General features: G+C 41.2%; 1 protein-coding gene across 5 annotated transcripts in view; it reads left to right on the top strand.

The window, feature by feature from the left end:
- Positions 1 to 26,534, top strand: part of SORCS1 (sortilin related VPS10 domain containing receptor 1) — a 579,121-nt gene that overhangs the window by 460,591 nt on the left and 91,996 nt on the right. For all 5 annotated transcript variants that reach the window (XM_055560720.1, XM_055560719.1, XM_055560721.1 and 2 more), the window contains 8 exons: positions 739 to 885; positions 8,368 to 8,470; positions 8,728 to 8,804; positions 11,024 to 11,115; positions 12,381 to 12,488; positions 15,254 to 15,371; positions 17,004 to 17,134; positions 19,750 to 19,863. In XM_055560720.1, coding sequence (XP_055416695.1) covers positions 739 to 885; positions 8,368 to 8,470; positions 8,728 to 8,804; positions 11,024 to 11,115; positions 12,381 to 12,488; positions 15,254 to 15,371; positions 17,004 to 17,134; positions 19,750 to 19,863 — 890 coding nt within the window. The remainder of the gene's footprint in view (positions 1 to 738; positions 886 to 8,367; positions 8,471 to 8,727; positions 8,805 to 11,023; positions 11,116 to 12,380; positions 12,489 to 15,253; positions 15,372 to 17,003; positions 17,135 to 19,749; positions 19,864 to 26,534) is intronic.

Below are 26,534 nucleotides of genomic sequence, written 5' to 3'. Positions count from 1 at the left end.
ACCATCTATATGACATTAGGTGTTGTGATCCTGGGCAACTCACTTTACCTGAATGAGCCTCAGTTTCCTCATTTGTGAAATAAAGTAAGTGATATTTACCCAAAAGGACTATTGCAATAACTAAAGAAGATAAAGTATTTAAGACTATGAGTGCTTGCCTAAAATAAAATAAAAGTTGTCATTGTTAAGTCACTAAGTCTTGTCTGACTCTTGGCGACCCCATGGACTATAGCATGCCAGGCTCCTCTGTTCTCCACTATTTCCTGGAGTTTGCTCAAATTCATGTCCATTGAGTTGGTGATGCTTTCTAACCATCTCATCCTTTGCCACCCTCTTCTGCTTTTGCCTTCAATCTTTCCCAGAATCAGGGTCTTTTCCAGTGAGCCAGTGCTTCGTATCAGGTGGCCAAAGTATTGTACCCCCTGTTTGTTTATCATTTGCCAAGCACAGAACCAACAGCATCAGTTTATCTCTAGGCAGCTGTAAGCTACTGTCAACCTACCTTAGAGGAGATAGGAAGACTGTCAAGCTTGCATTGGGATCGCCCAAGCATAGGGGGCATGGGGCTATTGCATTGTCTCCCACAGCCCGGGGAGTCATACGAAGCACAACCCTCACTCTCATTCCTTCAAGACAAGTGATCACAGTTGAATTTGATAGCCCGGTTTCTTTTTTAAGTACAATAATTACATTTCTTCTCAAATTGAGGTATTTTTCAGCCATGTCAATTTTTCCCAGGTAGCAGGGATAAAGGGAATGTTCTTGGCTAACAAGAAGATTGACAACCAAGTGAAGACTTTCATCACATACAACAAAGGCAGAGACTGGCGTTTGCTGCAGGCTCCAGACACAGACCTAAGAGGGGACCCTGTGCACTGCCTGCTGGTGAGTCTTCATATGGGGGTGAAATGCCCCACGTAGTGAGGGCTGGAGACGGAGGCCAATAAGCAGGTGCACGTGGGCCCAGGGCTCCTTGCTCAACTGATGAGCAGGAGTGGATGGGGAAGGGTGTGAAGGTGGTTATAGGAAAGAGTCACAGCTTTGCTGCTTGTGGACCAAAGCCATAAGAAAACATAAGTAAGGTTCTTGCTTATTTCCAAGGATGTTCAGTTGCTGTCCAATTTCTGATAAGGACCACATATTGTAGTTTAAGGGAGAGTATGATAGTTTCCAGTTGTGGTGGGAAAAGATACCCTTACTTTCCCATGAATAACCTGTTAAGGATCTAATGACACATAAATTCAGCTGTAAAGTTGGTGGACTGAATGCAGAATTGTGTAAGTGTATTTTCCAGTGGACATGCTTATTCATATTTTCAGAGAAATTTATGCCTCAAACAAAGGTAAGGACCACTGATTTAAATCCTTAATCGGTACTCTTTATAATATGTTCCATTCATTTATGTCATTATATAAAGCTGGTATTGATAAACTATGGTCTGTGGGGCAAATCTAGCCCACTGCTTGTTTTTTAAATAAAATTATATTGGAACATAGTCATGCTTATCCACCTGTATATTGTCTATGGATACTTTTGCTTTACAGTGGCAGAGTTGAGTAGCCATGAGAAACTGTGTGGTCCATCAATGAGATATTTATTATGTGACCCTTAAAAACAAATTTTTTGACCCCTGCTTTGAAATATGGCTTGTAAAAACTTGTCTAGCATTGGGGCAGTAAATAGATTAGATCAAATTATTTTGTATTTGATTATATGATGGTGTCCAAGAGAAGAATCACAAATGTGTCTTGTCTTCAAGGAGTTTGCTGTCTACTTGAGAGAGAATAGATTAATGAGTGAATGATTATAAGGTCACATCCTACTTTTTTTAGTATTTATGATACCTGCCCTTTACTTGACACATGAATTTGATACTGAGTGAATGAAGGAGGGGAGGCAGGGGTTAATTGTAAAATAATATATCATTAAATGCTAATTTCTAGAAAACAAATCCAAAGTTTCATTTAAATTCATAAAAGGGAGAGAGCAGTCTGTAAAGCTAGAGAAGAGACCTCTTAGTTTTAGTAAGAAGGACTTGATATATACCAATTATTCACACCCACCAAACAATCCCAGCTTTATTTAATGTTATGCACACTGAGCATGCTTCCTTCTGTCCCATGAAGTCTGAGCAGTCACTTTGCAGGTTCATCTCCTACAGCTGCAGGCAGGTCACCCTCCCAGTGGAGAAGATGTCACAGCCATAGCTTGACCTTATTAGCTGCAGAGGATATCGCAGTCGTCATCATGTATCAGGGGAAGCAGTCTGAAATTCTGCCTCCCACTCAGCTTATATCCCTATTAGTGGCAACTTACAGGGGAGAAAAGCCAGTTGTTACTCAGTACACAAATCCAGTTACAGAGTAAGTGAATGTAGCAGTTATGTATTGAATGCCTACTCTATGCAAGGCATATAGCACTTAAAAATATTTATTTATTTTTAATTGATTGATGATTGGTTTTCAGTATTGGTTTGATTCCAGTCATGCATCAACATGAATTAACCATAGGTGTACATTATGTCCTCTCCGTCTTGAATTTTCCTCCCACCTCCCACCCATTCCCACCCCTCTAGATTATTACAAAGCGCCAGTTTGAGTTCCTTGAGTCATACAGGAAATTCCCACTGGCTATTTATAAGGCAAGTAGCATTTTAAAACATGCCCACCTTCCTCATTCAGCTGTTCAAGTTGAAGACAAAGATGCAGGAGATGTCCCAGTGGCTTAATGCTGTCTTCCATCCCATCATGCATGTTGATGACTGAATGCCCATGAGAAAAAGTCAACTGTATCACCTAAAGAGGCTTTCCTGGGTGCTCTGGCATCATAAATGAACCATTAGAAATGCCTCTTACACAAAGCATTTCGTGAGACATTCCTTGCTCCTCTCCCAGCCCAGAGTTAGGAACTCTAACCGTTGTGCTTCTGAATTATAAATGCCGTATCACCTTACATCCCCATCTCCACTGAGACGTCCTAATACAAGCATCGTCATTCCTCCCTGTCCCTACACTGTCTCTACCTGGCAATTTCATCTCACCATAGCAGCCAATGCTACCTTTTTTCCCCCTTAAATCCAACTTCATTGAGTTGAAATATGCATACATAAAAGCGTTTTAAGAGTTTAGTGATAAATCTTGACAAATGTATAGACCCATGTAATGGCTACCACAGTCAAGATACAACATTTTAATCACTCTAAAAAATTGCTCTGTGCCTCTTCACAGTCAGTACCCACACCCTGGGCCCTAGACAACCTCTGATTTGCTTTCTTTCGTGAGAGATTAGATTGTTCTTTTCTAAAATTTTACATAAAGGTGTCAACTTAAACTATAAAAATTCAGACCATGTCCCTCCTTTACTTAACCTTCTAATGACTTTCTAATTCAGATGGAATGAAATTCAGATACTTGACTGTTGCCTGCAAGATTCCGCATGGTCTGGCCCCTGTCCACTTCTCCTGCCTGGTCTCCAGACTCGCTCTTTCCTTACACATCGGCCATGGTGAGGGAAGAGATCACGCCTTTCCATACCATTAGCTCACTGCACTCTTTTATGTTTTAGGCTCTGTATCTGCCATTATATTATATCTCTTAAAATGCCCTTCTTCTAGTATGACTTTTTCTTGGCATTCAGATCCTTGTTTGAGAACCTTCCATCTCAGGAGCTTTCTTGAGCATCCTCTGAAACTGCACTTGGTCCAATTTCTTTTTTATTCAGGATCTTTCTCACTCTGAAATCAGCACATGCATCTGTTGACTTGCTAGTATATCGCCTCCCACTCACTGTGAGCTCCACAAGCATAGGGACCATGTTGCTCTTTTTGGTCACTCCGAAGAGTTAGCTCAGGAGCCATACTTGACACATGGTGGGTGCTTAATATTTGTGTTGTGGAGAGTGTTGTCTTTGTTTCAGGTGGACATGCCATGGACAGATGTTTGAGTCTCATAGTTGGACTTTAGTGGAAGCCTTTCCTTAACATTGATAGTCACACTGAAAAATTTGTTATAATAGCCACCTTCTGAAGTTCATGTGCACCAGTTGACCCCACAGTTAACAGAATCACTAGGCTCATTAAGACTGAGGAAAAATCAATGAAGGAGATATAGATATACGGTACCCATGAGTCTTTGGCCTTCCTCCCTCTTTAATCCTATTATTTAATGTACTTTAAATCTGAGCTTTAGAAAACAGGCAGTAGAATGAGGAGAAGAAAATTAAAAAAGGAAGAAGAAACAACAACAAAAATTATACAACTCTGCCAAGGCACAGAGGAGACCCAGACTGTTAAAAACTTCCTTAGGTTTGGGAACTGGTAACAGAGAGGAGATAAAAAGAGATTTTAGATTGTGAATACTTGGAAAGTGACAGTGTCACTGGAAACACAGCCTAGTGATTAGAAAAGAGATTTTTTTTTTTTTTTTTCCAGCAGGGCTGTTGCAAATGTGGAACAAGTTTAGAATTGCAGCCCCAAATGGAATGTTCCTGGTAAAATACATTATATAGGAATAAGACATCCAGGGTAATCTGGGCTGCATTTTTAGGACTTTTAGATTGATTTCCTGGAGGGCTCAGCTGGGATTTCTTTCCCCTGAAGACCACATTGTACAGTTAGATGGCGTGTTATAGGTCATGGTCCACCTGACTGCAGAACCTCAGGATTGGGCTCCTTAGAGGCAAAATGTGAGCTGAGCCTGTGACAAATCCTTGGGCCCCAAGGGACAGCCTAGTGTTTCATGGAGAGAAACCATGCCTTCTCGATGGGTTCAGTTGGCAGCTTCCTACTGGAGCTAAGCTGCAGCTGCCCCAGGAGACTCGACCCTGCTTCCTGCTCCTCTGCACTGGTTGCCACTTTCCATATTCAGCAGTGCTGAATGCCCTCCACCCAGCCAGCTGGCTGGGGCCACCCTCTTCTTTGTCCCTGACTCCTGACAAAAACTTCAATGGATCCCATGCTCCAACTCAAGATCAGAAACTGTACAAGTGTGTGTGTAGGATGTCTTGTGTGTGTGGATGTCTTGGATCATTTAACCCTTCTCTGCTGCTCACCCACAGTGCCAGGAAGACAGCAATTCATTCGTAGATCAATTGACTTCAACAGGCATTTACTGAACACTTGCAGTGGCCAAAGGATTTTGTTGGTTAAAATAAGAAATACAAGAATAAAGCCAAAGGAAGGTGATTGGGGTCTAGAGGTCCGCGGTATTCTTCAAGAGCATGTGAGCTCCCTGGATTTGAATGCAAACCTTTGTGTGTGCTTCCTTTGTGCACTTTTCTTGGGAAAGACTCCTCAGTTTGCATCAGAATTTCAAAATCTGTACTTGACCCCAGAAAGATTGACGACTAAGGATCTAGTTGCTCCTGGTATTGACCAGCTGGTGATACTCCATTCCTTATGCCTGTGTGTGAGTCAGAACCACAGGCAGCTTCCAAACACATGTGTTGGTCCCTCTGTTTTTATAGGTCAGCTCCTAGATCATGGTGATTCCAGTTTTGTAGATTTTTAATATGAGAAGTGAAGGGAAACAGATAAAGGTCTTTGGGATAAGCTGTGTTGTAACTCATACTAAGTTAGAGATAACTCATGCTGCAGTCCATGGGGTTGCAAATTGTTGGACATGACTGAGCCACTGAACTGAACTGGAAAGATAATCAGTATATGTTCCCTAATGGGAGAAAAGAAGGCAGGAAGGCAGAAATGGACAAAGTGCCCCCTGCCTGGGCAAAATGTGCCTAAGAACTGGAATGCCTTGTCTCATGTTTTCCATGAGTTTGCAGTGGTTTGAGAGACATTGTAATAACCTCTCTATCAATCTTTGGTGACCTCACCTTAATAAATATCCCAAACTGTTCAAGTGTAAATGTTTAAGTTTAAAAAGTGAAGATGAATCACTTAACATCTTTTTTCTGCAATGTGGACTATGTAACTTTCTTGAAAAAAAAAGGAAGAAAGGGAAAAAAAACCATAGAATATTTTCCTTGTACCAGTTGGGGGCAATCCAGTACTACAAATGTGCAAGTGAGGGAAAAAAAAGTACACGAGAAAGATCGTTTGTAATGTTGCTGCTACTGCAGGAACTGGTGTCCTTTCTTCCCAAAATAATTTTTCTCAGGCCTCCGAAAGCCATAGCAACAGAGCAGTGCTGAAATGACCAATTGAAAATGCCCTCTTTCCAATGTAATGGCAAGTGCTCTCTCATAAATAATCCCTGGGTCAGGTGGCAACTTAGTCTCACAGTCTTTCGGACTGGGGGGTTATGACGCGTGTGACCAGTGGCTGACTTAAGATTGCCACCTGGGTGCTCTCTTGTTTGATAGGCCAGGGCTATCCTGCTCTGTTGGTACAAAAGGCCATCCACTAAGCCCCTGTGTCTAAGTATAGTAGTAATCATTTCTTTGAATACCATGGAGATTCTCACGTTTCTCTGGTAATGTGGTTTATAATAATACCTAAGCCCATGTACTTCTGACATTGTTCTGAGTAGAACAGTAAAGTAAGATCTTTCATGCCCTAGCTTGAAAGTGCTGCCTGATATTTCAAGTGTTTATTGATTGTCTTTTTTAGATTCTATGTGAGATTTTACAGAAGCTGTAAAGTAGTACTTGATGTTTTCTCTTTATTTGTCGAGTGTATCTCTTAGGGCGATAAAACTCTGCATACTTGATGACACGATCCAGGATTGTGCGTGGTAAAATAAGCTGTGGTAAATCAGAGAAAGCAAGATCTGATAGGTTGCAGTTGTCAGGAACATTTTCATGGACACATGGTTTGACACCTCTGGTTATCCTGTCTCAGCATCTGCCTGAGTGTTGGTCAGCACTTCCTTGGGGCCTCTGTAGCATGCAATACCCTCACTAATCTTCCTCTTGGACAAAAGGCAGCCAAGTTTTGGGGTCTGACTGTTTCTTCTTACAGGGGTGGTCTTTTTACCCTTATGGAACATTGCAGAGTAAGAATTCCATTTTTGAAAGCTGTACATGAAATTTTTATGCAAAGCCAACCATTTATTATGGTCATCATTCCTTGGGAGTTTACTCCCTCTGTTGGCAGTGATGGAAATACCCTATTGTGACCCATTGTGTCATTTCACCAGGGTCTTGGCTGCTTTTACTTCTGAGTTTCATTTTTAGTTTGTCATTTACTCTATCCCATCTAAATGTAATCACTGCATCTCTGTCGCTCTCCGAATATCTGCTGGCTGAGACTTACAGAGCAGAATGAAAGTAATAACAGAGGTACATTGGTGATTTCAAAAACTCAAGTCGATAAGATTAGAAAACAATCTTCCTGAGAGATGAAAAGTGACGTGGATTCAGTCACAAACGTCGTTATTTTTGATTCAGTACAAGAGCGATTTTAAATGAAATTTGTGTGAGATTTAGTATCCTGTTTGGTTTTTTTTTTGAAAACTGTTGATATCTTCATCTGAAAACTTGATGGAGTTTTGTATGCACAAACAAGTCCCTTAAATTTTCGTTTAAATTGTTGTCACTTGTGTGTTTCATCTACAAGAACTTCTATGTTGAATTACACTGAATCTGATAATACCCTTACACAGACACTATGTCAGTTGTCTGGTGGATGTAAAGACAGTTCCACATGTCATACAGCTTCTTCTACAGAACTGAGACCAAGGCTTCATATGACTAAGAGATGCCAAGTGACTTCTTCAGAGCACCTCCAGCCTGGCTGTACTTTCCGTCCAATCTCAAACCCCATTTCTCCTCATTGGTCTTACCCAACTACCTGTTGTATTACAGCTCCACTCTTCTGCTCCTTTTCTTTGTTACTGATATTACTCAGACCCGAAATATCTTTTATCCCTCTGAGCATCTCATCTGCAATTCAAATCCTACCCACCTTTGCCCCAGTCGCCATTTTCTCCTTGAAATTTCCCCTCAACCGAAGTTAAATGTAGGCTCCTCTCCCCTAGAATTTCATATTTTGTCTGTTCTTATCTCATGGCTGTTAAAATATATTCCTTTATGGTAATCAATAGAAAGATCTTAAATTGTATATTCCTCAGTGGAAGAGACCAAACTTTAGTCAGTGTTAAGTCTTTCATAAAACTACACCACATGTTTTGCAGATAAAGTATTAAAATGTTTGTCGAATGGCCAAATGGCAGTTATATCAGTAGACTAGACTTGAAATGAAAGTGCTCTCTCCTTCAACAGTTTGGCAGCTGTCTTATACTTAGTGGGCACCAGACATCTGTGGAATGAAATACGGGGGGATGGATGGGTTCATGGATGGCTGGATGGATGGGTGGGATGGTTGAATGAATGGATAGGAGCTCTGAATCTGAATTTTAAATGACCATTTAGATGGTGTACTTTCATGATCCTCATTTCTCCTCTTCTCAGCCCTATTGCTCCCTACACCTTCACCTTAAGGTCTCTGAGAATCCCTACACATCAGGGATCATCGCCAGCAGAGACACAGCCCCCAGCATCATAGTGGCTTCAGGTAAGCAGCTTGCCTGGTCTGCTCATTGCTATAAATTGTATTTATTTTAAGAAGCCCAGTAGCTGTGCTTGGAACTTAATGAGCAAGCTAAAACTATTTTTGAAAGACACTGACCCTGAAGCAAGTATGCTGAAAAACCCTGCTCAGATAGAGTGTTTGCAGTCGAAATCCACCTCAGGCAGAGCACGCTGCCAGCACGGCCCGTCGTTAGCTTTTGCAGAAAGTTCTCTTCACTAATGGCGATGTGCTCTCTCCAGGTAATATAGGTTCTGAGTTGTCAGACAGTGACATCAGCATGTTTGTTTCTTCAGATGCGGGAAACACTTGGAGACAGGTAAGAAAGTATCCTGGTTAAGTTGCTGGTGTTTAAATGTGTTAAAAATTGTCCAGATTGTTTCAGTTCTGGGAACTTACTCAGTCACACATAAATCCTAAAGCTTCTCAATGTGTTTATTCCCTTATTTGTTTTATGCATGGCTTACAAAAGTTCTGAGTTCAGCAAATATTTATGAAATTTGATTTCTTTGTGTGATAAGTGAGCCTTTGCATGCATGCTCAGTCACTTTCATCATGTCCGACTCTGTGCAACTCTATAGACTGTAGTCTGCCAGGCTCCTCTGTCCATGAGATACTCTAGGCAAGAATACTAGAGTGGGTTACCATGCCTTTCTCCAGGGGATCTTCCCAACCAAGGGTTCAAACCTGGGTCTCCTGCACTGTAGGAGGATTCTTTACCATCTGAGCCACCAGGAAAGTCCTAAAAAAATGACACTTTATCACAGCCTATATGTAAGAAAGTTTATAAGTAACAATGAAACAAAATTAGATATGACTGAATTTTCCCCTTAAAAGAAAGCGGGAAATCTAGAGAGTTTATTATGTAGGAAACATGAAGCCTGGAAGGGAGATTACCTATCTAATGCCGGGTTGCCTCCGTAAATTCCTCTTGCCTTGAAGTCAGAATAGAGGAGAATGCAGTGATTCAGAAAAAGCCATTACCCAGGTGGTGCTCTGAGATGTTTAAAGCTCATATGCAGAAGACAGAGTAATAACCATCAGGGCGCATATGTTCAGGAAAGTAGGAATGGAATCACTTTCAACCAGTGTGTTTAGCTTAAATGCTTCCTCTTTCTTCTGAATGAAAATTAGATACTCCTAGCTTATAAAACAGGCGCTTAATGAGGTTTAGCAGTCCTAACAAAATAGGTGCCTAATGCTTGGTTGTTACACTTCAATAAATATGTTTTAATAAGCCACTGACATTTAATTATCATACAATAACTAGCACCATAAATTGAAATCTAATGCACAGGTAATCACACAGCAGTGAGAACACTGCGCTTTAAATTTGAGGCAACGATGTCCATGTTACGGTCTAGTTACCTTCTCCTAGCTTCATAGATCTGCACTGTGATTCACATGTTTTGAGAAGAGTGGGGCAGGAAAGAAACTTGCTTAAGAAATTCCAGGGGTTTTCATCTTGAAGATATATATGCTCAGTCACTCAGTCGTGGCCAACTCTTCGCAATCCCATGGACTGTAGCCCTCCAGGCTCCTCTGTCCATGGAATTTGCCGGACAAGAATGCTCAAGTGGGTTGCCATTTCCTTCTCCATGGATATATATAGGAACATGCATTATTAAGCTTCCTATGGACAATAGTTAGAGAGCCAGGGTCACATTTTTTTCCTTGTAACATCCCAAACAAAGCAAATAAGTCTCTCCTATAGTCCTGGGTACATTTTGAATGTAAGAAGTAGACAGAGTGGAAACAATTATGTCTATGGTGTAATCACAGACAAGGCTATACTAACAGAGTGACTGTGAGAAATCAAGATGCATCTCGTATGGAGAGGACTTAGAAATTGTCTCTAGCCAGTCTTCATTTGACCTCAGATTCCTCTCTCCACATACAGAGAGAGACCCAATGACAATGTACCCAAAGGTAGGATTTCGTTTTGATCAGAATTGCTCTATGACTGGCTAGAGAATCCGTGAGTTGAACAGGAACATCTGTCCCCTGTAACACTTGGACACTTTGAAGTAATTGCATGTGGAAAGGACACTGTCATTCGCCCCGTCCTGGCATCATCCATTATCGTCTACCTGGTCCTAGGCAAGTCACCACCTCTTTCTAAACCTTAGTTTTCTCATCTGTGAAAATGAGAGTATTGGAATAGTGTGTCTCCAAGGTTTCTCTGACCTAAAGATGTGACCCAATGTAACAGTTGCACAAATGTCAACATAATCATAAATGGAACCCAACAGAGCTCACCACAAAATGACAGGAATAGAAATATGAACACATGACTCTTAGTTATTATTTAAATTTCTCTTGTGGAGCACCTAAAATCATTTTTTGGAACTCCAGTGGCACATGTCACGCACCTGGGGAAGCACTGTTCATAACTGTGTCTCTCCACAGATTTGGGGGAGCCCAGTTCTATCATGGGGGCTCATGGAGAGATTATTTTCCTCAAATGAAGGCTAATTCTCTGAACCCTGGATGTGTGTGTATGGGGGGTTTGCTGTGTATGTGTTTTTCTTCTTCCAGATCTTTGAAGAAGAGCACAGTGTTTTGTATCTGGATCAAGGTGGAGTCCTGGTTGCTATGAAGCACACATCTCTCCCAATTCGACATCTCTGGTAAAGGCACCTGTTGCCCCTAAATCCTGTATCCAGGACTGGTTGCACACAGCTAAGACCAGTCTAAGTCAGGCTGACAGACTATAACCGTGTGTGTAGTACATTGTCATGGTCTGCTGGAACATAACTTATACCTTTGCTTTATTATAAGAAGCAAGAGGAAAGGAGAGAGAGAGAGTGAGAAAGAGAAAGGGAGCTTGCTGGTGTCCCTTAGAGAGCAATTATACATGGTTTTGGGATGTGACAGCTCCCCTCTCCCCCATCAGTACCTCCAGCGCCTCACTCTTTCAGTACAGTCATGGGTAGAATGGTTGTCAAGGAAAATCTCTGAATAGCTTAATTTCTCACAGCCACCTATCCCAAATATTGTCTCCCGAAGTTTAATATTTGCATTTGCTCTGTTCATTCTGCACAGAGATCAGCAGTGCATGTCACTTCTGCTCTGATCGCATTGCGGGTGGGAAAGGGTGGTTTTCTGAAACTCTCCCTATAGGTCTTCTATAGATGAACATGCAAGGCCTAACTTCCAGAGGGGTTTTCAATAGATTCCTTTATCTATGTTTTTGAAAGTGGCTCTCTCCACAGGTGAGCTTGTTCAAAGTCAAAGGCTTGATTTTCCCTCCAGTGTTGGTTACTTTGGTGGACCAAAGGGAAAGCTGCAGAAATAACAGAACCAGAGGCTTAGCCTGAGGGAAGGCATCCCAGAGAAAGGCAGAGGAAAGGAAACATCCTGTATGACCATCAGAGTTACAGAGACCTCTCTTACTTTCAAGAGCATGTTCTTCTGCATCCAGTCACTCAGTGGGTCAACCAGGATTTGTAACAATGTATGAAGGATACCACTAAGGGTTTGATCACATGGAGGTGGCTGATTTAAGTCCATCACAGTGGTCTCAGAAGGTGACTGTTCTCAGAATCACCTGCAAGGCCTCCTGCTAGATGACAGCAAGGTTTTAGAGAGGGTCACATTGAGATCTAAGACCTAATAAGATATCCAAATTAAAAAAAAATTCTATCAGCGACTTATCATTCCCGTTTCATACAGCTCTCCACTGATTGATGTTATAATACATCTGGGCCCCAAATCACTTGGCTAGCTGTATCTCCACCTTCTGATGTAATTAAGAACACTTATTCATATCAAAGGCTCACTTTGACAATGCCCCAGGTACTTCTAAAATATATTCTGTCCTGGTTGGTAGTATCTTTTCTTTGAAAGGATTTTCTTTTGAGATCTGATGACTGTTATTTTTTTCTGTCATCAGGTTGAGTTTTGATGAAGGGAGATCTTGGAGCAAATACAGTTTCACATCTATTCCCCTTTTTGTGGATGGGGTTCTGGGTGAACCTGGGGAAGAGACTCTCATCATGACGTAAGTGGAAAACCGTGTTGTGTTCTAGTCTTCATAGAAATCCAGAAATGTGTGGTTTTTAGCTGAGCCTGTTCGCTTTGCTGCTTTCAGTTTTAAAGTTGCTAGCAAAGGCAGTGCATCTGACTTCATGATTCCCTAGCAAAGAAGAAAGAACAATGCACGCATCCATTTTCTTGGCTCTCTGCTAGCTATTAGGAGACCTGTACTGTTGGCTGGCAGCAACGTGGTGCAGCCTATTTCTTCCTATACTGAATGAGCTTAGGGAAATTAGACATGATTTTTTTTTTCAATAGAAGATAAAGCTATCAATTTAAAACTTTAATAATAAACATGCTTGATATACAGAAAATCACAGGCATATAAGAATGATTTCGCTTTAAGACAGAACACAGAGCTTGATCACACACCCACAAAGGATGTTATTTTTCCCTGGCTCTTTACCTAACCCAATTGTGAGGCATATTAGGGGAACCATGAGAACAGTCTGTTCTTGTGAAATTACATTTGCGCTCATTCTTGTCTGGAAAGTGATGATCATTAATTTGTGAAAGGCTTGATTAATGGCTTGCCTGCCTGTGGGTTTCAAAACATGAGCTTTGAATTTGAAATATGAAACTCTGATTTTTCCTTCTCCTGGAAAATCAGAAGTGGAAAACAAAGAGGGAAGATTTTTTTTAATATAGTTTATTTTATATTTGTTTTTATTTATTATATATTTTTATTTTTATAAATTATAAATTATAAAAAAATATATATATTTATATTTATTTTAATTGGAGGCTAATTACTGTACAATATTGTACTGGTTTTGCCATACATCAACATGAATCCACCACGGGTGTACATGTGTTCCCCATCCTGAACACCCCTCCCACCTCCCTCCCCGTACCATCCCTCTGGGTCATCCCAGTGCACCAGCCCCAAGCATCCTGTATCCTGCACCGAACCTGGACTGGCAGTTTGTTTCACATATGATATTATACACGTTTCAATGCCATTCTCCCAAATCATCCCACCCTCTCCCTCTCCCACAGAGTCCAAAAGACTGTTCTATACATCTGTGTCTCTTTTGCTGTCTCTCATACAGGGTTATCGTTATCATCTTTCTAAATTCCATATACATGCGTTAGTATACTGTATTGGTGTTTTTCTTTCTGTCTTACTTCACTCTGTATAACTGGCTCCAGTTTCATCCACCTCACTAGAACTGATTCAAATGTACTCTTTTTAATGGCTGAGTAATACTCTATTATGTATATGTACCACAGCTTTCTTATCCATTCATCTGCTGATGGACACCTAGGTTGCTTCCATGTCCTGGCTATTATAAACAGTGCTGCGATGAACATTGGGGTACATGTGTCTCTTTCAATTCTGGTTTCCTCAGTGTATATGCCCAGCAGTGGGATTGCTGGGTCATAAGGCAGTTCTATTTCCAGTTTTTTAAGGAATCTCCACACTGTTCTCCATAGTGGCTGTACTAGTTTGCATTCCCACCAACAGTGTAAGAGGGTTCCCTTTTCTCCACATCCTCTCCAGCATTTATTGCTTGTAGACTTCACGTAGCCATTCTGACCGGCGTGAAATGGTACCTCATAGTGGTTTTGATTTGCATTTCTCTGATAATGAGTGATGTTGAGCATCTTTTCATGTGTTTGTTAGCCATCTGTATGTCGTCTTTGGAGAAACGTCTGTTTAGTTCTTTGGCCCATTTTTTGATTGGGTCGTTGATTTTTCTGGAATTGAGCTGCAGGAGTTGCTTGTATATTTTTGAGATTAGTTGTTTGTCAGTTGCTTCATTTTCTATTATTTTCTCCCATTCTGAAAGCTGTCTTTTCACCTTGCTTATAGTTTCCTTTGTTGTGCAGAAGCTTTTAATTTTAATTAGGTCCCATTTGTTTATTTTTGCTTTTATTTCCAATATTCAGAGAAGAGGGAAGATTTTAAAGCAGTTGATCCTGTCGACAGTGAAAATTTTTAAATCAAAGTGAACAGTTGGTACATTTTCTGATTATTTTTTCTCCTTTTTTTTTTAACAATAGAAAAGAGCAACAAAAATTAATATGCCTAACAGTTACACTTTTGCCCAGTGGGTTAGCAATTTATTCTATAATTTGTCTTTATTCGGTTTTTATATTTACAAAACACAGATGAAAAAAGCTGACTGTAAAGGCTGCCTTGTAGCTTTATTCACATTGACAATAGGTGATTCAAACACTTCATTAAGTAGCTGAGCTTCTCTGAGTCAGGAGAGTAGAATGAACAGGGTAGGAAGTAGTTACAACTCTTCAGCCTTGTTGCCTATTTCTCCTTGGGAATGGTGGGAAGATAAAATAGTATGGCAACCACGGAACCAGGTCGATTAAATGCAAGAGAACCTGAAGTGTAATCTTGGACTGCATAGGGGACAGGATTTGTGATTGTTTTCTCATTTTTATGTTTTCTTTCTGACCATTACTTTTTTCTGTTGTAGAGTATATAGCCGCAGGCTTTTAGTCTAACACCCCTGGGTTCTAACTCTACCAGTTCTTGGTGATTTGTCTTTGGTTTTTGCATGTTAAAACTTTTTGAGCCTCAGGTTACCCACAGGTAAAGTGGAGTCAATAATAGCAACCCTCCTCAGAAATGTGTTTTGGGGATCAAATAATATGACCGATATAAGATGCTTAGCATTGTGCTAACCTCGTAGTAAATATTCAACAAATGCTAACTGCAGTTGTAACTGTGAGCATTGCTATTATTGTGAGTATTTGTATCATCTGCAGAGTGTTTGGACACTTCAGTCACCGCTCTGAATGGCAGCTGGTCAAAGTGGACTACAAGTCCATTTTCGATAGGCGTTGTGCCGAGGAGGACTACAGACCCTGGCAGCTGCACAGCCAGGTAGGGGGACGAGTGTCCTGGGTGGGAGGCATGGAGAGTACTGGGGGAAGATAGTCATTCAAATGTAGGAATCAGGGTTCTCTGGGAAAAAATGTCCATCTGGTGGTTTCTTATGTGTCCTGGGTGCCATGGCAGTGAACAAACTCAACATTTATTGCTGTTGTGAAATAATTTATGTTTTTATTGTACTAGGGTATAATGAGATAAAATTCAAATGTGCTTGGCTTAGACTTACAACTCAAAACAAAACACCAACTCAGCACAGAGATCCAAACATAATTTATCTGAGCATGTCATCTGGTTGCAGGGCGTGGGGGCAAGGGTGAGGAAAGGCTCTTCAGTTTTATCTAGCAATGCAAACAGAGACATAAAACAGCAAAATTGGGCTGGGTGAGGAGTGCCAGTAAAGTTCTTCTTCCCCACCACTGCGATTCCCTGGGATTAGGTACTGCTTTATGCCTCCTTCCAAGCTTCTTGTGTTATAAGGTTGTGGAATTAGTAGGAACATTTCCTTCATCCTGGCCCCTCTGCTACTCCACTCATATTGTTGATAGAATGCTTGGGTAAAAGCATCTCTCTTTTGATTTCCCAAGAACTCATTCTGCCAGCCTCTCAAAGGACATAGCTGGGGCCCTTGCTTACAAAGCCATCACTATATTGAGAGAGCAACACAACATATACTCCAAACCTAGACTAAGTTGTATATTTATGTGTTGATGTGTAGTGCAGCTGGTTAAAGTGAGCTTGCTCAAGAAAGACAGTGTAGAGTAGCTTAGACAAAAGTCTGTGTCCTTTGGACACACACACAGAGCTGGGTTTGACAATGGAAGCTGCATCAGCTAGAATCACCCACTTTTCTTGGAGGCTCAATAATGAAAGGATTGCTCATTCACATAGCTGATATTTTCCCCTTTGGAGTGCACGGACATTGTAATATTCAAAGCGTTTATTTATTTTGAGGAGAAACACTGGATTTAGTGCTATTGGTTATCTTGTGCTGCTGCTGCTGCTAAGTCGCTTCAGTCGTGTCCGACTCTGTGCGACCCCATAGACGGCAACCTACCAGGCTCCCCCGTCCCTGGGATTTTCCAGGCAAGAACACTGGAGTGGGTTGCCATTTCTTTCTCCAATGGTTATCTTGTAGAGGGATGTAAAATCAGTGCAGTAAAATTGTGTGGGCAGAGGCATAATAAACCGAGGCAAAATGGACCTTTATGTTTCTTAGCAATATTCTTCTTTCATATGCACATAAATGATCATGTGCCAATCTTTTATTACAGAAGAAGTCAACTGAATTACCATAGATCTGTTGGTAACACACTGTTACAGGCTGAGCCTTAGTTACATGTGTGTCCCTCATAGCCTTCTACTCAACACCTTGCCAAGTGAGGATTTGCTGAAAACAGAGTTCAGGACATTTTGACACTCTCTCGGTGCTTCTTAGGATTAACTTTGTCATCATGTTCTGCAATAGGACTCTAGACATTGCAAAGAAAATGCTGTTAGCACAAAGCAGACTGCCCACGTCCAGATCACCCTAAGATTTGAGACCATCTCCCTGGACTGTCCTAGTGTGGAGTAGGGAAGGTCATGTCTATGGGCCAACAGTGTGAGATTCTTGTCTCCTTACAGGGGGAAGCATGCATCATGGGAGCGAAGAGGATATATAAGAAGAGAAAATCCGAGCGGAAATGCATGCAGGGAAAATATGCAGGCGCCATGGAGTCTGAGCCCTGCGTCTGCACAGAGGCTGATTTTGACTGGTGAGCTCGTGCTGTTAGCCCATGTAGTCACTGCATATTTCAAACCCATGTGGGCCTTAAACAAAAGTTTAGATTTGAATAGTGGCATGCATAGATCCAAGTGATAAACCTCATGTTTGTGTGAATTACCACGTGGGGACATCATGGCTTACTGGTTATGTGTGTGTGTGTATACAGAAAAAAAAAAAACAGTGATTTCTTTAGGCTTAAGGAGGACTCAGGAGATAGCTGGTAATTATCTTCACACACTTGACAGGTCTCAGGACAAAAAGAGAAGCCAGATCCACCCTGAGTCTCTTTTGACTGCAACACTTAAACAATAAGTGGACATTTCAGGGAACAAATATATGTGTGTTCAAGATAAAAATCTCTCTAGAATCTAGGGTTCCTGATAGTGAAATTATGGTCATTTAGGGCAGTGTATTTTCTATACCTGGAGGTTTTCAATTAGTGGCTAGCTGACTATTGTTTATGAAAGCCATGGAATATTTTTCTGAATTCAGTGCAAGGATGGAGTCACTGGCATTGCCATCTGTGGCTTTATGAACCTAGCAATAGGAGAGCCTTCTCCTTTTACCAGTATTAACCTAGTTTAAACTGGAAAAGGAGTGCAACATTTAGATGTTAAATATTCTCAGAGTGCCACAACATGGTTTTTGGAGCTTTAGTTAAGCAGAAAACTAGCTTGTGGGGCCAATGATGTGTTTTCTTTGTTCTAGTTTTGACTGTCAGATGAGGTTGAAAGATGATTGAAGATGAATAAGTGGTAACCAACCCTCTTGATCACGTCCATCCCATTTTCAGTCTCGTTTTTTTCCTCCTCCTTTTTAAAATGTATTTATATGTTTTTGGTTTAGAGAAAGCAATTGCTAAATGTGTATGTCAGTGTTAATGATTGAACTTAACCAGCATAAGAAACAAAGACATTTACTTAAAAGTATTAGCTGGGTAGCAATCATCAGTCACATGTCTGATCATCAGAATATCAGTGATTGGGCTGAGATACTGTGTACAAGCACATAACATTACTTAGAAAAAAGAAGCCTCTCTCATGGTAGACCTCTAGGAGCATTCTCTGAATAAATAGTACTGGCCAGTCCTGGCACATTGGCTGCCAGTACTCAGACCTATAACCCAAGGCTATTCCTGTCCTGTTGGTAGAGAAGGCAAGCCAAGAGGCAGTTCTGTCTCTCTCTGGGCTCTGCTGGAGGCAGACAGAGCTTCAGTTACACTGGGACTCACAGGGAATTCTGCAGGGGCCTGCCCAGCCCTGACTTTCCTTTTAGTCCGCACAAGACTGTTACAATGACAAAAATATTTCATCTCTGTCCTGCCTTTCAGGATTGACATTCTGAACTACATTCACAGGGAGAACTTGAGTGGAATGTTTGTCATTCATCACGTGCCTCTTTCAGAAACCTGGCTGCTTCTTTATTCACTGTATTCAAGGAGGATTCATACGGGGAGTTAACTTTTTATCTTAGAGCTTTGACTTTGGCCTTCCCAAACAGTGATTTTTTGGCAAAGGTGGTTGTCCCTGAATGTTCTCTCTCAGTTTGGCTCTCCCCCAGACATCCCTCTGCTAGATGATCTTGCCTGTTACTGTAATTTCCTGAAATGAACACAGGATGTCCTGTAGGCAGAGTCCCGGAAGTCCTTCTACCCATGCTGTGTTGCACCAGAATCAAACCCAGCTGGTATGGGCAGAATTCTGAGAACCAACTGCCTGGTGCCAGGCCCCTGAGCAAGCCTAGTTCTTCTTTCCCAACCTTTGTGTGCCAGCATCTCGCCTCCATCACACAGGTGGGCCAGTTCATACCTGTGCTTGCCATTGCTGCCTGCAATTTTTCTGTGCGTGAGGAGGTGTGATGTGCTGCCATTCTCTGTGCCCAGCTTTATCTTTCAGAAGCCAAGAAAGTTGACTCAAAGGTTCCGGGAGGCAAGAATTCAAGGAGGCTGAGAGAAAACTCTTTGTTTTCAAACTAGAGAAAATTTAAAGCAATCGGTGGCATTAACTGAATAGGACCGAGTTTTCCTTTGGGGAAAATGCTCGCAACACTCCCGAAGTACATTGCCTTTCCTGCTGTGACTTTGAAGCAGATGGCTTGTGCGCAGAGAGACCTGGCTTAGCTCTCCTTGGTAGATCCAGATGTCTTTGAAGAGCACCCCAAAGCAGCACTAGTAGTGAGGATTATGCTACGTGTGGATGCCTTAGGTTTTTCAATGCAGTTGACACGGGGGACTGGGCTTCCACCATTCTAGCTTTCTCAGGGCCCAACCACGATCACTGTTGTGCCTCCCCCCGATGAGAACAACATCTATGCTCCTGGCTGAAGGTGTATAATGGGAATTACTGGGCACTGAGCTTTCATCTCTATACATGTGTCTCTGTGGCTTCCAAGTTAGCATTTCTCAAAATGGATTCTGTAGAATGTTTTCTTGGGTAATTGATAGATAGAAAGAAAGATTCCATTTTTGGAAAGGCATTGATTTAGTGAATGACTGTTTTCGTTTTACTAATTGACCAGGGTAGAAGTTGGCTGTGGACTGACTTAAATTGTTCTCAGTAACGTTGCCACCTACTGAAAGGTTTCTCTCATTTTTTTCCCCAACAGTGACTATGGTTATGAACGACACAGCAACGGTCAGTGCCTGCCAGCCTTTTGGTTCAATCCATCCTCTCTGTCGAAGGACTGCAGCTTGGGGCAGAGTTACCTCAATAGTACTGGGTGAGTGCCTGAAGCGTTGGCCTGAGGAGGTCATCTGCTGCTGCTTTTCAGCATGAGATGAACTTACAGAATCACTTCTAATCAAAGACCAGGTCTGTTTCATTATAGCACCAGTTTATTCACTTTTGTTCATTTTAATCAGCACAAATTTGCATTAATAGTGCAAATTCCATCTGAGAATAAGATTCCAGTTGCAAATAAACAAAACAAGTTACTTGGATGAAGATAGCAATAATGATAATATACAGATTGCTTCATTTTTGGATCCCTTATTTCACAACTATTTAATTACATGACACTACCTTTTACCTTGCAGCATCCCTGTGTGGAAGGTCAAACAAATATTTCCCATGTGCATTTCCTGCTCTATAGATGTGGAAACTAGAGGCAGAAAAGAAGCTCATTGGCTTTTCAAGAGTACGGTGGTATTAGCAGGAATGTGTTCCATTTTCTCTCTATCCAGTCTTGACACTTTGAAGACATGCATTCTGATCTTTATAAATCTGGAATCAGATTTGAAAATTTTGTGTTGAATGATATGTGCTGTGGGGTTTATCCAATATTATTTAAGAAATACCATAAAAAGGAAAACCGTGTGGTGACTTTCCCAAAATTGTAACTGATATTTATAGACTCAGGAAACTACTGTGTGGAACTTATTTGGAATCTAATTCAAGCAATCTATCAAAGGACATTTTTGAGCCATTTGGGAAACTAAGTATGGTCTGGTATTCATCAGGATTTTCCAAAGATATGCTTTTCTATCTCCAATTGGAGATATATATGTATATATAAAGAGATTTGTTAAAAGGACTGGGAGCACCCAGCTGTGGAGGTGGGCAAGTTCAAATCCTGATATCTATAGGGGGAGTTGGCAAGCTGGAGACCCAGGAAGTTAGACGGTTTGTTTCTAGGCACAGTCTGAGCACTGATGGTGAACCAGGGAAGCTAATAATACAGTTCCTGTCTGAAGACCAGCAAGGCCAAAACTGATGTCTCCATCTAAGTGTGAAGGCAAGAAGGAAGCCATTGTTCAGTCTGAAGACAGTCAGGAAGGAAAGGGCTGGAAGGAGAGGGAGAGGGAGGGAGGGGAAGCAGGTACTCACCAGTAGGCAGCACTCCTTGACAGCTGCCTTCTCATTTCTCATGAGAGCTGCCAGCCAGAGGAGAGGACATTCGTGTTCTTGTTTAGGTACTTTTGTATTTTAAATGTTTACTTTTTTTAATTTAAAAAACATCACCAAAATAACATATACTACTCTCAGAACAGTGTATAATCCTTGGTGGATATTACCTGAGAGCATCTCACCCTAAGGCATTTTTGTTGAGTTATCACATCTGCTGGTTTCATCCATTCCATTCAAACTTTTTTTCAGAAGGAGAGAAAGAAAACATAGACATGCACATCAAATGTTCTTATCTATGATTGAATAAATAAATAAGCTATGATTTATTTGCACTGTAACACAAAATTTGAGAAAAATGCAAGTAACATTTTTACAGCAAAGGGTCAGTGAGATCTTGAGCATCTAGTACCATGTGAAAAATTGAAAAAGGCTGCTGAAATCACTCAACTTAATGGTGAAGAAATGCCAGAGAAAGAAGTTGTATCACCTGCATGTATGAACATGTTTAGACATTGTAAAGAGTGCTGGGAGCCCCCGAAGCTGATTTCAGAATTGATTTTTTTTTTTCACGGAGTTAGTCAAGGGAGTTATGCTATTCTGTCTTTGGTATTAATGAGAAGAGGCTGAAGTACAGAGGGGTCTAAATTTTACCAAATGCTACTGAAACCACTGTAATAAGGCAGAAAAAGAAGGTCTATGAACCCTTACTTTTCACTTTATTAAGAATGTATATATATTTTCATTTTATAATTATATACATGTATCAATGGCACCCCACTCCAGTACTCTCGCCTGGAAAATCCCATGGACGGAGGAACCTGGTGGGCTGCAGTCCATGGGGTCGCTAAGAGTCGGACAGGACTGAGCGACTTCACTTTCACTTTTTACTTTCATGCATTGGAGAAGGAAATGGCAACCCACTCCAGTGTTCTTGCCTGGAGAATCCCAGGGACGGGGGAGCCTGATGGGCTGCTGTCAATGGGATCGCACAGAGTCGGACACGACTGAAGCGACTTAGCAGCAGCACATGTATCAATATTTATATGCATATTTAGACACACATATTTTTAGCTACTCCTAAACAGATTTCACCATTCCTTTGGTGAACTCAGTATGTGAAACCCAAATAAATCCTAACACATATAAAATAAAACATCAGAGGTGAGTAATTTATATATTCTATTCAATGGAAGTTTTCATCTATGCTCTAAAAGATAAAAATTTCAATTATAAATGGTTCAGCAGTAGGTTTGTTGTTGTTTAGTTACTCAGTCATGTCTGACTCTTTGTGACCCCATGGACTGCCGCACACCAGGCTTCCCTGTCTTTCACCATCTCCTAGAGTTTGCTCAAACTCTTGTCCATTGAGTTGGTGATGCCATCCAACCATCTCATCCTCTGTCATCCCCTTCTCCTCCTGCCTTCAATCTTTCCCAGCATCAGGGTCTTTTCCACTGAGTCAGTTCTTTGCACCAGGTGGTCAAAGTATTGGAACTTCAGCTTCAGCATAAGTCCTTCCAATGAATATTCAGGATTGATTTCCTTTAGGATTGACTGATTTGATCTCCTTGTAGTCCAAGGGGCTCTCCAAGAGTCTTCTTCAACACCACAGTTCAAAAGCATCAATTCTTCAGCACTTAGCTTTCTTTATGGTCCAACTTTCACATCCATACATGACTACTTGAAAAACCATAGCTTTGACTCAGCAGTAGGTATCCAGATATATAAATGCTTGTCAATGCAATTATGTTTATTAATCACAGCATCACTTCCTTGTGCTCCCCCTCCACTCTCAGAGGGTTGTTCCTGTCAGTGTCTATTACCTGAGAGCATCTCACCCCAAGGGATTTTTGTTATTACATCTGCTGACTTCATCCATTCCATTCAAACATATTGCAGAAAATCATCAGCATTAGTGAGCTAGTTTGTGTAAAGGGGACATATAAATACCAGCCATCAGCAAGTAGGACAAAGGCCCTGCTCTTGAAAGTAGGGGGCTCACAGGTGGAAGAGTAACCACCCTCATAGCACCCTGTGGCCTAAGGTTGGGAGGAAGGGTATCAATCATAACCTCACTGATTGACATATAGTCTATATGTTTGCATCAGGAATAGGAAGACCCTTAGCTGAGACAGAGTCCTGAAGTAATTCTCAAAGAAGACTCTATACAATCAAATTTCCATTTTCAGGGTCTGTAGCCAACTCAGGAGTGAGTAAGAGGTAATATGTAGATGAAATTCAAAAAGAACTTTCTGCCTTTCTTTTTTTTTTTAACTTTATTTTGTATTGGGGTATAGCTGATTAACAATGTTGTGATAATTTCAGGTGAACCACAAAAGGACTTAGCCATATATATATATGTGTGTGTGTGTGTGTGTGTGTGTGTGTGTATTCAGCCTCCCCCAAACTCCCTCCCATCCAGGCTGCCACATAGCATTCAGCAGAGTTCCCTGTGCTATATAGTCGGTCCTTGTTGGTTATCCATTTTAAATATAGAGGTATGAACATGTTCATCCCAAATTCCCTAACTGACCCTCTGCCCCTCCTTCCTCCCTACACAACAACCATAAATTCCTCCTCTAAGTCTGTGAGTCTCTGTCGTGTAATTAATTTCCTTTGTATCATTTCTTTTTAGGGTCCACGTATAAGGGATGTCGTATGCTATTTCTCCTCCTCTGCCCTACTTCACTAAGTGTGAAAATCTCTAGGTCTGTCCATGTTGCTGCAAATCTTTTTGACCGCCTTAATGCCACTCCAGCCCCTGATCCCAGATGCCACCTGGCTATATGTTGATTTGGTGGCATTTCATAAGTACAGATTCTCAATAAGGTGGTAGCCACTACCATGCTGCAATCAAACATTTAGCTTTTCACTTAGAGATATTTAATTACAAAAAGTATATACATGTTTTCTGTGTTTAAAAAGCAAATTTAGGTTATCATCCCAATCCTGGCCCCCTTTCCTACACAGCTATGATCTGTTTGATATGCATGTTTCTAAACACTTTCTTTTGCATTTGTCAGGGAATAATTAAGTGAAAAGATAAACAAAATTAATTTGGTTGCTTTTATATGCAGTTTCCTACTAGATGTATTATTCTTTTATGTGCCTTTTTCATTAAAAAATGCATCTTAGACATCTTTTGATGTCAGAGTTTATGAGGCTTCTTTCCATCTAATTTCTTTTTACCCCTTAGGATTCAGGCACCAGGAGTTATGTAGTAATCCCTTTCATGGACGTTTTGATCATTTCCTATTTTCTGCCACTATAAACAATGCTACGGTTAGCTTTCCCATACTATAATACTTGTTATTAAAACCCTGCAACAATAATTTGAGTCTCTTTTGGCAGCTGAAGGTCTTTCTGCTAGCTGCTAAAGCAAATTCCATCCAGTCAGCTGATTCCTTCTTAGACCTGAGTATCTAGGCACTGCCAAATATCTCCCCCATAAGAGTGGAAACACCAGCTTCCTGCCCACACACTGCCTCTGAATCCCATACGTGAGATATTCAGTTATATTAACTTCCATCCTCCTTTAAAATACAAATACCAGTGGATTCTGTAAGGGAACACTAGGAGGAAGGATAAGCAGGATTCCCAAATTAAGAAGGTGTGAGGACATGAGTTTGAGTAAACTCTGGGAGTTGGTGATGGACAGGGAGGCCTGGTGTGCTGCAGTCTATGGGGTCACAAAGAGTTGGACACAGCTGAACAACTGAACTGATCTGAGGCAGGTTACTGCAGGCAAAGGAACAAGAGATGAGCCAGGTGAAAGGGCCAGGCTGGTAGTTTTTCAAGGACAAGCTGTGATGTCAGATTAGTATCCAGGCATTGGGGGAGATATTGGGCAAAGCCTCAAGTCTCTAGGATTAAGGAGCCATTAGTGCCCCTAAGTCTCTCCAGTGCCCATTTTAACCCATCCACGGGCATCTTTGGTTGTCAGCACAGAATATGTAGTATTAACTTCAGGCTGAGATGAAGTGCCGAGGAGTCACAGGGCAGGGCTGGCTTGAGAGTTCTTGCCTCCGATAGATTTCACTTGTCATGTGCCTGACTTGCTTCACCCAGTCCTCACAACAGGGCACACACTGCAGCCATGCAATCAGACTTGGGTTGAACAGGTCTGCAAAACAGCCATCCCTTGTCAATAAAGCTTAACAAGCAGATCTGCCAGGAGCACCTTTCTGCAAGTTTACTTGAAGGCACGCAGGCAAACTTCCCTTTTATTTTTGTTAAGCCCTCGCTTTATAAATGGTTATGGTGGCTCTCACAGTCAGCTTATTATGCTGTATAGATAGCCATGTTCTCAGGTTCACTCCCTTCACCATGATGGAAACATCCTAGCATCAGTTGTTATTATGCCCAATAGAAATGCTCTTTCGAGGAGATGCCAAAATTGTTATCAGTTTCCCTGTGCAGAAATGAATGGATGTGCAGTTTCCTTTTAGCTCTTGGAAAGATCTTAGAAAGACTTAGAATAAGAGCTGAAATGGGTGTAAAGTATCCCTCCAGTGGCTGTAGCTACCAGTCCTTAGCTCTTAGCCCAGTGATGTAAGGTGTCCAGTGTCCACACCATGACACAGCACGTGAGCACAGTTCTGCCACATTGTCCCTGCCACTTTTCACCTGTTCCTTCATGCCTCCCACAAGCCACTCCATGGAAAGCCAGTTGGCTGGTACTAGGCCTTCAGTCTACTGTGGATAGAGAGTGAACTCTAAGGCAGGAGGTGTTGCTTGGTAAAGAACAGAGTTATTTTAGAATGAAACAATCTCTACCTTCATCTTTAGCAAGTCACTTCCTTTCTGAGCCTTAGTTTCCTAAACTATGAAATTTGACTATTTGCTGTTGGGGATTGATTAAATGTGATGATTTATATGAAGCAGGCAGCACAGTACCTAGTGATAGTAGTCACTTTTCAAAATGTAGAACATCACCAGCAGTAGTCATCTAAGGGCTCCTCTGCAGTGAAGGTAAAAAGAGGGGGGAAATTCCCTTTTATTGTGTATCTATAGTCCAGACATTTAATACATAATAGTCATGACAGTCCTGAGATCTAGGACACATTTAATATCAGGACCTGTTTTGTCTTCTGTAAAACTGAAATAATACCTTGCATAGGCTCATAAACTCACAGAATTAGAAGCACTGTACTCCAAAATGCATATCTGCCTCCAAGACGACCCACGGCAGATAAGGCATTTACCTGATTAATAAATGAGTTCCTTTTGTTTAAATAAAATGAAATCAGTATTCATCTGTGTGTCATCTGGCATTTAGTGCTGAAATAACTCCAAATTCATTTTCTCTTTGTTATTCCACTGATAACTATAAATATCTCAGTTTGCAAATACAAAAGCCCAAGCCTATTTAGTTATACTATACATACTATATGGACATGAGTTTGAGTGAACTCTGGGAGTTGGTGATGGACAGGGAGGCCTGGCGTGCTGCGGTTCATGGGGTCACAACTGAGTGACTGAACTGAACTGAACTGATATATACTATGTACTACACATTTATACTATGTTCTTGGGCATGAACTT

Source organism: Bubalus kerabau, chromosome 22, assembly GCF_029407905.1.
Source record: "Bubalus kerabau isolate K-KA32 ecotype Philippines breed swamp buffalo chromosome 22, PCC_UOA_SB_1v2, whole genome shotgun sequence".
NCBI classification, from domain to species: domain Eukaryota; kingdom Metazoa; phylum Chordata; class Mammalia; order Artiodactyla; family Bovidae; genus Bubalus; species Bubalus kerabau.
Note: the sequence above shows the minus strand (reverse complement) of the source record. Positions and strands in the feature narration are given on the sequence as shown.